At 34.9% G+C, this 11,895-nt stretch overlaps 1 protein-coding gene across 1 annotated transcript; it reads right to left on the bottom strand.

Moving 5' to 3' along the window:
- Window positions 1–13: 13 nt before the first annotated feature.
- Window positions 14–11,743, bottom strand: nAChRalpha1 (nicotinic acetylcholine receptor alpha1). Its single transcript, XM_066286018.1, has 9 exons — window positions 11,432–11,743; window positions 7,829–8,028; window positions 6,231–6,275; window positions 5,067–5,176; window positions 4,594–4,774; window positions 2,645–3,105; window positions 2,398–2,594; window positions 1,410–1,663; window positions 14–1,354 (listed from the first exon to the last, which is right to left on the bottom strand). The coding sequence occupies exons 2-9, from the start codon at window positions 8,018–8,020 to the stop codon at window positions 1,151–1,153; spliced, it is 1,644 nt and encodes a 547-aa protein (XP_066142115.1). The 5' UTR covers window positions 8,021–8,028; window positions 11,432–11,743; the 3' UTR covers window positions 14–1,150.
- Between the last annotated feature and the right edge of the window lie 152 nt (window positions 11,744–11,895).

The raw sequence follows: 11,895 nt of genomic DNA, 5'->3' as shown, positions 1-11,895 counted from the left end.
TGAGCAAGAATAATTTATTACAAAATGGTTTATTATGTATTGCGGATAATCGGCTTAATAATTAGTTTTGAACTAGAATAATGTCAATAATCAGAAAACCATGATTTATACATGCTCGTATGAACTACCGTGGCTGGACTTACAGAAATATCCATCCCATGGATAGATAGGAAAGTCAGACTATTAAATTATTCAGAATTATAGATACAATAGTACAAACAAATGTCACGTACAAAGTAACAAAATGAGGATGCACTAAAATATAAAGTGATGGAGGACAGGAGTTTTCAAATACAAAATTTATAGGATAAAGAAAATCAGTTAATTTCAGGTCTAACAGTTTTGCATTTCTATTTGTCCATCCACAAAGGCTTTTTATAATAATAAAAATTACACATTATTGTTACAATTAGTAATTAATATAATTTACATAACATTTGCCTTCTAATTTCTTTGCCTATTGTAGTGATTATCATCGTTTATTTTAGTTAGTCTTTGATTTGTTCCTAAACAAAACCGAATCGAAATGATAATTTTATTTCATTCTCAATCAGCGATTAAGCTTCACCTATTGAACGAATTGTTGATTTCCAATTGATCGTTAAATTAATCTACAGCGGTATTTGAATGTGATCTATTAAATTAAACATCGGGAACGAGTAATAATTATCGTGTCGTTGTGATCAATAATTACTATAAATATCATATTAGAATTAATTTTGCTACTACGCTAGCAAATCGGAAGATCGATGAATATAAACAAGAAGAATCGATGCAGATGTTGATATTGTATAATCAGTAACAACTCGTGATGCAAGCAAAGGTAGTGTTATTGGGATATAGGGTAAGAATAATCTATACCACTGTCAACATCTGCTGGAATTCATCTTTTTAACCTAACTAGCAGTAAATTTAATCCAGAAGGTACTGGATTAGATTCACCGAAACGAATATATGAGCCTTAACACCTAACAATATTTTATTTATTTAGTACCATACAAAAATCAACGTTTCAGTTTTATTGTTCAACTTCTAGACCAATTTTTTTATCAATCGAATCGTGATATGAACAATCGGGTTATCAGACTTCGAGCTGACTCAACCCGAAGATTCAAAAAACTACTAGAATTACAATATTGTCTTCGCTTCTTCACAGTTCTTCCGGTACCATTTGCAGCAAAGCTGTTCTTCTTTTGGATACTTTCGATATTAGGATATCGATTGGTTTTGTTGTGTCGTATAATGAAGGGGCGTTTAGAATGATTACTCCTGTACCTACTACGCAAGCCAGGGTGAAGATCCAAAGGAAGAGGCGGTCTAGTACCATAGCGACGTACTTCCAATCATCCGCCACCTAAATAATTCACTTACAGAACTTATCGAATTATTGCACAGAAGACATTAAATACATTTTCAAAACTATCCTTATTTTTCATATGCTGAGCAATAAATTTGGAATCCGCGACAGTCTTCTCCATGTCGTGACCATCGATCTTATCAAAGGCTGGGCTGATATCACTAGGAGGATCAAAAGCACCAGTTCTACAACTGGCTGGACTATACAGCTCTTCGTCTCCTCCTGTCAGAGGGAGAGGGAATGGAGGTTCACCGAAACAGGATCCGAAACCGGGTGGGGGGATGTCGAATCGTTTTGATGCTAGACCTGCAAAAACACTCCAAGATTGAAGAATCGAGTTTTTGGAGCGATTGAGGACAATTGGAATTCATAAAGCAATGGAGGGTGAAGATTCGGAAATGCTAAGAAAGTTTCGATTTTTAGAGAAATCTTAATCTTCTTGACGTGCTAACACGAATAAAATCTCTACCTTGTGGCGGGTGAGTGGTCAGCCTAAGCATATAGGAAAACCAGTCTAATTTGGTAGCCAAACGTTGTTTATCTTTATCCTTAAATAGGGGTTTTCGGTAGAATAACCAAAAGTCAAACTTCTTAAAATTAAATCATCGGGATAAAGCTTTAATTGAATTTATCCATCCCCTCTTAGATTCGCCCCAGGTTATTAATTTCCAAACCTAACTGAGTGCCTCGAATTTTTAAGGTATGAAAATTAATTTTAAGTTTAAAATTCAAGCCTTGCAGAGACGGTTTCGCCACTAAGGTATCAGCTGGCAGTTTAGATCTTTAGTGGCGTACCGCGACGATAAGGAGGATACTTATTTTCATTTTACATCAAGAACTTCAAATTTCTATATTTCCATAAATGCACCGACGCCTACGTTATAGTGATTCACGAAGGCCGCATCTATGCGATAAGGTGGCAAATGAAAATATCAAGGAATTTTCCATGGCAATACAGAACCTGACCGCCGCGTAAAATCTATCTCAATGTTTCTATTCTATAATCTAAAAATGTTATTGGATTCCAGCACAAAACTTACTTAAATCAAAGCTCTCAAAGGTCGTCTTATCGTACATCTTAAACTGATCGGACATGGGAATGTGTATAACGTCAGTCAACATAGAATCGAGCTTATCATCATCATCCTTCTTCGGTCTCTTGATGAACAAAAACGGTGGCAGTGTTTCTATGAACACAGTTCTTACCCATGGTGCCAGTTTATGTGTCACTGGTGATCTGTTAACGAACTGTATTAGTTTTGAAAATTAAATTTTCCTGAATTTCACCTGAAATTAACATTGAGTACTGCAATGGTGACCACCACAGAAAGGGTGCAGAGCAGCATGGTGAAGAGGAGGTACTTGCCCAGTAGGGGTACTGTGATTGATGTTGGGGGAATAATTTCAACCAGGAGTAGAAAGAACACAGTGAGAGAAAGGAGGATGGAGATACTTAGAGACACTTTTTCCCCACTGTCGCTGGGCAGGTAAAACACAAGTATGCTGAGGAAGGATATTCCTACACAAGGAATAATAAGATTCACTGTGTAAAACAATGTCTTTCTTCTCAGGGTGATATTGAAAATTATATCTGGATAAGGCTCCTCGCAACATGAATAGAACTTCTCGTTTCTCACTGCTGGTACCTTCATGATGTCCCACTCTACCGATATGTAGTAATCTTGGAGATCGATGCCTATGTCTATGTTATTACTGTTCTCCGTTTGTTTCAAATGGCGTAGATCAATCTGAAAGGAAATTCGCTCATTAAATGTGATTAAGAGGAAAAGTTCTCTGCGCCAGGCATTTTATTTTTGTTTGGCATTCCCAAATTTATCGCTCATTCGTTCTTTTATGACCTTATCTGAAACTCTGAACTAACTCACTCCGTTTCAGTTTTCTTGTGCTTGTTAAAATGTTTTATAGGTTTGTTTTGCCCGAATAAATGTAGTTTTTCCGCTTTTATCGAAATTAGTTGGGTGAAAGAGCACGAGCATCAAAAAGGTGAAGAAAAGTCTAATGAAAAGAATTTTGAAATTATTTCGAGATGATCGCAATTTGGAAAACCTGTATTGATCACATCATCGAGCTGCCGGAGACCTTCTTAATCTGCGCGTCCCTGATCAAAGAGGTGTGATGGAGATGAGTACGCGGGGCAGTTCTGCCTTCGAAAATTTGAAAATTTAAAATGCTCAAGACTCCCGAGGTGGCCAAGTATTTCTAGAAAGTCGTCAGTAAAAATTCCAAATTTATTTTCGATCTTCACTGAATCCACATCGGCGTCATTTCATAATGGACTACGAAATTGTCTCACTGCGAATTGGAAAAAAAAATGCCTTCGCTATTTCATGAAAGCTTTCACGGAATCTCTGTGGTATCAGAAGTTTGTGAGTTTTTCAAAAAATTCATTTCATCAACGTGAACAGCTGAATATAATTTCTCCAGATATATGGCAAAAAGGGACTAAACCAGTGCCAAACCAAACCCAATCCGAGACGGAAACTGCAAGCGTCGTCTTCCTTTTTGTAGTAATGTTTGTCAATTGTCTTTTATTTTTCAGCTCTTCAAAGCCACGCAGCAACATCAATTCTTTGTCATATGAAATTAGAGTTGATGGAAACTGGACTAAACCAAGGCCAAAACCAAGGCCACCAACTCTGGAACTCAAAGCTGGATTATCCGAGGTATTTCTCCTGTTTTACTCATTCATCTTAAGGTTAACTTTTTCTAACTCAGCAATGTTATCCAAACAACTCAATTTATACATCCCGAAATGCTACAAATTCAACACATTTTAATGTGATGAAAACGCATCAAATCAAAATCTAAACCAGACCGAGCCTGGGACTGGCATTTAATACGGTTTACACGGACGGTTTATAGGCGCCAGTGCCAAAGTAACTCACATTTTTCACATTTATTGGCATATTCAAAATTTATATGTCTACACACGAAAATTTAGTAAAACGCTGAAATTATGCTAATTCCGGACGATCTGGTTAGTTTATGATTGAAAACCTCCATTAAATCGTCTATAAAAAATTTTTTATCAAGAAAGTCACATCTTGACCTATATAAGCACCATCTATCCCTGACGCTCTTGCAAGAGGAATCTGCTGAATCACAAATGCATTCGCTACCCCCTTAACCTCACCTTAACCTCATTTATCATCCCCTGAAACCCTTTAGATATACTAAAAGGTAAAAGACAGGTATAGGAATAATAAATAACTCACCAAATATCCGTCGTACGTCCAACTTCCGAATTTCATGAAGCAAGTTTGTTCGTCGAAGGGGAAATATTCAACGTCGATTTCGCAAAAGGATTTATAGATAGCCGGAGGTTTCCAGACCACTTTGCCCGTGTGATGGAGGATCGCTTTGGTCATGATTGTTACCTCGTAGTTTCCGTCCGCGCTGGAAAGAACAAGTTACAGTTAAGGAAACTTGGAGAAGCATTTGTCCCTATATAAGTTAGAAGCTGCCTTTTAGTCCCCTATCTGTTTTCAATTCAATAAATTGCTACCAATCAATTTATGGGGTAAACGTGGCAATACGTTTATTAAACTTTTGATTGGTCATATTTACTCCCAGAACCCTACAAATAACCACCTTCAAGTTCGAATACTAAGATTGAGTTACATATTAATAGCAACAAAGTAAATTGGGACCCCACATGGGATCCTCAAAGTCTGGGAGAGTAACTCACTTGTTGTACAATACAATATCAGGTAACCATATGTGTTCCGAGGGCACATGTAATGTCTCCACGCCTCCGTAATCGTCTGGATTCCATTTTAATTTGTAGTCATTCCATTCCTGAAATAGATTTCCAATTATTTCTGCGAAGCGAAGGTCGTATTAGGGATTAATTAGAGAGAGATTAGATAAGGAACATTGTGATTAAATGTTTGTCTTATTTGACCCCTCCGAACATGATATTAATTTTAACTCTCCGCCCCTTTTAGGGTTTAAAACCATCTGAACGTATGTTTCCTTGATAAATTGATGAATCCTGAATAGCAGTGATAATGCCATAATTCCTTGCATAAAAACAGTAGAACCTTCGATGTTCGGTAAGTCCCTGAAACTTAAGATAACGAAAACGATTCTAAGATATGAGATCAATTCCCTCAAATTCCCAAAGATATTCTGCAGATTTCTGCTTGAATAAAGTTTAATCATATCGCAAATCATAAGAAGTCACCGATAATGCTGCTTAAATCGGAAGAAATTACCGAAAACGCGGAACAAACTAAAAACCCTTTAGAAGTTATGAGATTCGCTAATATCCAAAAAGATCTTTCCTTCTCAAATATATCTCTTAGAAATCCTATAACATTAACGTAAAATTCAATTTTTTAAAATAGGTACATTTCAAATCAACTTTAAAAAATCGAGTGAAATTTCTATCGGAAGTCTGAAAAATTTCTTATTAAGACTCGTTAGATCTCTGAAAAAACGTCTTCGAATTGCGAAAATTTGCCAAGAATTAAAAAAAAAGAGTATCTTAGAAATTCCATACGATGAATCTTTAAATATTGTTATGTTGGTTATTGAAAACGGATGATAAACAGAAAAGCACTAAAGGCGGTGCTTGTTTTAATTTTTGCGAAATTGTCTCGCTTTTTTGGTGAAGTATTAACATACTGTTTTTTTATATACATAACATATTTAGTTTAACATTTCTTAATGTTAATCATTTTAAAAAGCCTTTCGATTTGAAGAATAATTTTTTTTTTAACTTTTCTTAACTTTATTTCAAACAAATTCAGTTCTGAAGAGTTTATCGTTGCGATATATCAAGTTTTCGAGGTGATAATTGAACATTTAATTCAGGTAAATAAAGATAGGAATACTGGAGACCACATACCTGTTCCACCCAAACGTTCGTCGTCATGATTTGACTCTTCAAATTCTGAAACATTAAGACTTTTTAATACCATTTCTTGTAAAATTTATCATAAGTAGTATATCAATACGTAATAAATTAATTTAATATATTATACAGAGAGGACCAAAAGTCCCGCGTAAATTCGTTGAAAATTGAAGGAAGTATTTCTCACGAAAATGCTGAAACGCGTCAAAAATTTGTTTTTATTTGTGCAATTTTTGACGTAAGAGACATGTATACAAGGTTACCCATGTAGTAGATAAATGATCTTTTTTGTTTTTTCTTATGGAACCCCATGTATATTATGACGTTTTTTGGATTCCTTAAGAAATTCTGAGCGTGTTTCGTGTAACATACCCATATCTAAATTCAACAGGTTTAAAAAAAATACAAAAAATATAAATAAATATATAACTATTAATACATAAAAATTAACAAGATTAACTACTATAATCTAATGTATTAAATGTTCTAACTGTATGAATTCGTAACAGTGGACAAGCCACAATTTAAATTCTTCAAGAAATTTTCTTATCATTTGAGTAAGTGTATATTAAGCTTCTTGAGTAAACTTATTTCTTAACTCTTCTATGTTGTTGAGCCTATTTAAATACACCGTATGTTTCAGGTAACTTCCATAGGGGCGAAATCAGGCGGCCTGGCAGACCTCTCTAACTCTCATATTATGCAAATATTTCAATAACCGTTGACTTTAGGCGTGGGTATGTAACTTAATATATATTCAGAATTTGTCAGAGAACTCAAAAACGTCAGAATATGCACAGAGTTCCCTAAGAAAAAAAATAAAAAACTAAACTTATTTACTTCATGGGTAACCATGCATGTATGTTACTTCAAAAAATACACAACTAAAAACAATATTTCACGTATTCCAACATTTATGACAAATATAATATTTGTTTCAATTTTTAACGAATTTATGCGAGACTTTTGGTCTTTTATTTATAATTGTTATAAAAAATGCGTGATATAATCAAAAGTTCATAAAAACGAAAAGGCATTAACTAAAATATCTGTTATTTAACAAATTTCTTTGAACACCAAAAAGTATAAAAAGCATTAGTTTAATGGAATTTCTCCAATTACACAATGGTTTCATTCTAGATACGTAACATTTGCTGCTTAATGAGGCACTTCAAGGGGCACGCTGTGCCAGCCATTCATTCCCTGTGGGATGAAACAATGCACGTCTTATTCCCTTGGATGAAACACCAGTTCCATCATTTTAATAGAACTTTTAAGGTTTTCCATGTTGATACATGCAAGTAGTGGTGTAAAGTTTTCGTATAATTTCAAAAGTTTTTGGTTGGTTTTGGCGTTTGTCAGCAACGAACTGTTTCCATATTTTACTGGTATTACAATGGGGAAAACGCAATAATTACAAATAAACGTCAACAATCCGATTTAAATGACAAAAATCATGGAAAATTTCTATTTCAAAGATTTTCAATGACACAACCATATTGTTTTATTGTTTAAGAGCTAGTTATGTTCAATATTTCCTGATTTTAGGAACCCTTTCGTTTTAACATCGCTATACGTGGAAGTGTGCTTACCACATCGATTAACTGGGATAGTTTCAAACCCATCTTCACGGTAAGTCGATCAGAATTGTTCCCAACAGGTCTGATGAGTCTGTTGTAGTTGCTCAGAAGATCGTCGTAGAGTCTTTTTGCATCTGGGTTAGCGTTTAGAAGACCTACTGGCCATGTCGTGAGTACGACTAGAATAGCTAGCAGCCACTCCATTTACCAACCTGAGAAAACGAGAAAGAAAAGGAGAGAAGAGTAATGGGTTTTTCAATTAATATTTTCTGTTGAAGTTAATGTATACGCCCTTCAATTGCTTTCTGAAAAGGGCGTAGAGTGGCTGAAATTATAAACATTTTCAGTTTGGTTGGAATGAAACCGTTAAAATGCTTTCATGTTTTGAAGCACAAATCCGTTAAATAGGCATGCAAGTTTCCCGAGTGAGGTACACGTATCGATCAAATAAGTGCTCAAATGCTCAATGGTCAAATGCTTGAAATTTCTTACGACTGGTTAATGTTAAATTTAAAACAGAAACTTGAATAGGATACTTAATTCAAATAAGGAAGAGTACGCGTGCATGAACATGTTAGGAAAATTGTTGATGACATTTCCGCACAATTTGATAAGCGTTAGACTAGAAAGAAAATAAACCAAATATAGGGAAAAGGAAAGAATGAAAGTAGAGAGATTGTAGATAAAGAACAAATTTTGGTAATAGCTGTTTATGTAATAAGTATGAAATGTACGGTTTTATGACACGAAAGGCTTTATGACCGAACGAGATTTAGACCGGATCTATTAATGGATGATGCGAATGAAACCTTTTTACGTGTGCGTCACAATAAAATTCAATAATTTATCTCTTAGATTCAGAATAAAATACTTTCAAAATGCCAAATCATCAGTTAAAAATAAATCTGCATGTGTTTCTCGGGAAACACATCTTATCTATTTTATTCGACTAAAATATAGCTTTATTGTGCTAGTATCACAATGAATCGATTTATAACGGGGACGCATTACCATAGGGGCCCTTTTGTAATCAAACATGAAAAAATCAGTTTATTTTAAACTGCCCGAGTTTTAAAGATTACCTCGCTTCGGTGAAAATTGATAATTATTAGCAATAAAAATTCAGAAGTTTGACACTATTTAGTAGATCATGAGCTTAACCAAATCTAGATAAGACCTTTATTTCAGATATCACACGACCTACGGATGTAAGCAGTTTCTCAGAATGTTGCACAAAATGCATTTCTTACATTGCGTTACGTTAGCTTTACCTTGTGCTACGTTGACTTTACGTTGCGTTACGTAAATCTATATACAAGATATGGATCTCCTGAAGTGGTTTTGTACCTATTATTCAATGAAATTTCTCGTTTTTTCCACAATTTTTTTACAAACCGTATTAGGTTTTGGTAAACAGTCGCTGATCTCCTAACCCATTTCTGCCCTTCTTTTTGTTCCCTTTGTCTCGAAATTTAATAGGGCACTTAAAGTCATCACAGCGTCAATGCACAGCGACTTTTTTTCTCTTCTCTCTTATCAGATTTATTTCAGGTCGTAGATTATGGACCAATCGATTGAAACAAGAGCAAATGAAGTGGTGTTCGTAACTTAAGTGTTCGGTTGCTCTTTTAGCTTTTATCGTTAGGGACGCTTTTAAGAATTGATATTTTTCAAAAGGGGAAGATAACTGATTAGCCTCCGTGTCAGAGAAAGGCAAACGTGTATATTGGAATTTCAATTTACATTCACATGCAGCGAATTCAATATAGTGTTGTCTAACATGGAGACGGGGGTTTGATAGAGCAGGAAAAAATTGCTTAACTTCGAAGATAACAAAACGATCCTGCGAATACTCTTTCTCGGAGATATTCTGAAAAAAAGTGTTTCAATTTTCGCCCTTTTTCCGAAACGATTCAAACACTACTCGCAGCAGAAAAAAGATACATAAATGCGCGTTTTCTATGAGAAATAAAAAATTGTTGTCACACTATCCATATTAAACAAAACGGAGAAGACTTTGCGGAATTGTTTTGTTTTAATTTTAAACATTTATACCGTCGGTTTGCTCAAAATATTAAGCCGGAGTTCACTTCCGAATAGGGAAGGGGTGCTGACCTAAATTATAATGATGTCCAGTTTTAAACCTTTTTAAGACTCATGAATATTTTCAACTTAATCTGGTGAAAGACTTCTCTTAAAATAATGGAATACCTGGAACTCTTAATGAATAGTTTAAAAGGTACCTGCCCTTTATAGATTTCGAAATAGGACAAAAAGGCTCACTCTATTTCCACTCTGAAAGCGCATAGATTTGCCTATAAAATCAGTCGATTTTCAAAGGATTGGAGAGAAGATAAAATATCAGACAAAGTTTTTACTATTTATCTCTCAAATCTGGGAAAATATATACATATATATAACGAAGTGTTTGATCACTCTGGAGAGAACGTCACGGGATAGGGGTGCAAATGTCTGTCATATTATCGACACAGCATTTGGAAATGTTTATATATTGAATACTCAAATTTTTACATAATTGATTAATTACGATCACATTCGCCATGCTTCCAGAAATACAGCAATTTAAACGTTGAAGGCATTCGTCTTAAACAAAAAACTATAGTTTTGCTAAGGAATTACCTTAATAATTAAGGGTATATAGCGATATGTCATGAAATTTAGGGTAGTCAATAGAGAAAGGCAAATTTGTCTGCTGATAAAGAACTGGTTAGAGGGAAAGTATATGATTGATTGATGAAAACTCTATATGAGATCAGTCAAGGCGGTTCTACAAATATTAGAGTTGTACCCAGCATTGTTTTAGAAAAAGTAGAAAAATCACGAAACTCGTTAGGCAATTAATCATTTCGAAAACCGATATCAACTATAAAAACCGAGATACTTCATTGTCTTTTATGTGCTAAAACTTCATAAAGTTTTATGTGCAATCTATCAGTTTTAACCATTACCAGAATGGTTTGCAGAAATACTGGAAAATCTGAAAGACATTATTGAGTAGCTTATATGATCAATCTTATTTCCATGGCGGCTACTTACTTGTATCACCTTTTCAGTTAGACAAAGAGAATAATTATATTCGTTGACAAAAAAATATCTGTCACATCTGAGGCGGTAAATATTAAAAGGGCATATGCCGGAAGTTAAAAATTTTCAAGCATCCATAGCTCTACAGACCCCTTGTATATGTCTACATTTGCATCCATCAAAAAGTTTAAGGATTTATCCAACCGTGTTTTGGGGATTTTGGGTATTTGGACATTGTGCTTTTTCAGCGAATTGACTGATTTGTGAGAAATCCCTGAATGACCTGAATTTTTTAATTCTAAAGCTACCATGCTTCGACATTAAAAATGTGTGCTTTTACCACCGACGAAAATACTTTTTCTCAAGCACGTTATTTTCTGTTCTTCATATATCATAGAAAAACGTTCTTAAATTGTGAGATTCTTTATTTTTCTCTCGAAGCGACCCGAGTGGAAAATAAGTTTCGATCTTCGTTTAGTCCCATCATTCGCGCTTGATTTGAACCAACTTTGGAAAAACACTTTTAAGTTTACCCTTAGTGCCCTTAGTTCATATAGAATCAGTGCTCACCTAGTATATCCTACACAATGCACATGTTCCAGAGTTCCTCCACATCACACCCACCCAAATCCTTAGCCAAGATGTCATTCAGCTTTTTCTTAACTTTCACACAAAACATAATTAAACCACTTCCGCCCAATTTCACCCCCTTCAAATCCGTATAATCCCCTATTCCACAACCACCATATTTCCTGGGTTTACTATGTAATCCAGGAAACGTCCCGCATTATTTTACATTCATTCGGACGTAAGATATTGTGAAAATTGTCGCGGAAAGCGCACCCCGATTTTCATCTTATTTAAGGGAACAACCCTAAGTTACTAACCATTGGCATTGCAGCATCCCTACAGGATCACGTTTGGGGTTGGTCCCGAAACCGGCCGAAAGCGGGCGAGGTTCGGCGATTCGGTTTGTTTTAGTCGATATTTTGGATTTTTTAAGGATATGTTGAGCTTAATAGTTTAACATATTT

The sequence above is a fragment of the Euwallacea fornicatus genome, chromosome 9 (genome assembly GCF_040115645.1).
Source record: "Euwallacea fornicatus isolate EFF26 chromosome 9, ASM4011564v1, whole genome shotgun sequence".
Lineage (NCBI taxonomy): Eukaryota > Metazoa > Arthropoda > Insecta > Coleoptera > Curculionidae > Euwallacea > Euwallacea fornicatus.
This window is presented reverse-complemented; position numbering and strand designations above follow the sequence as displayed.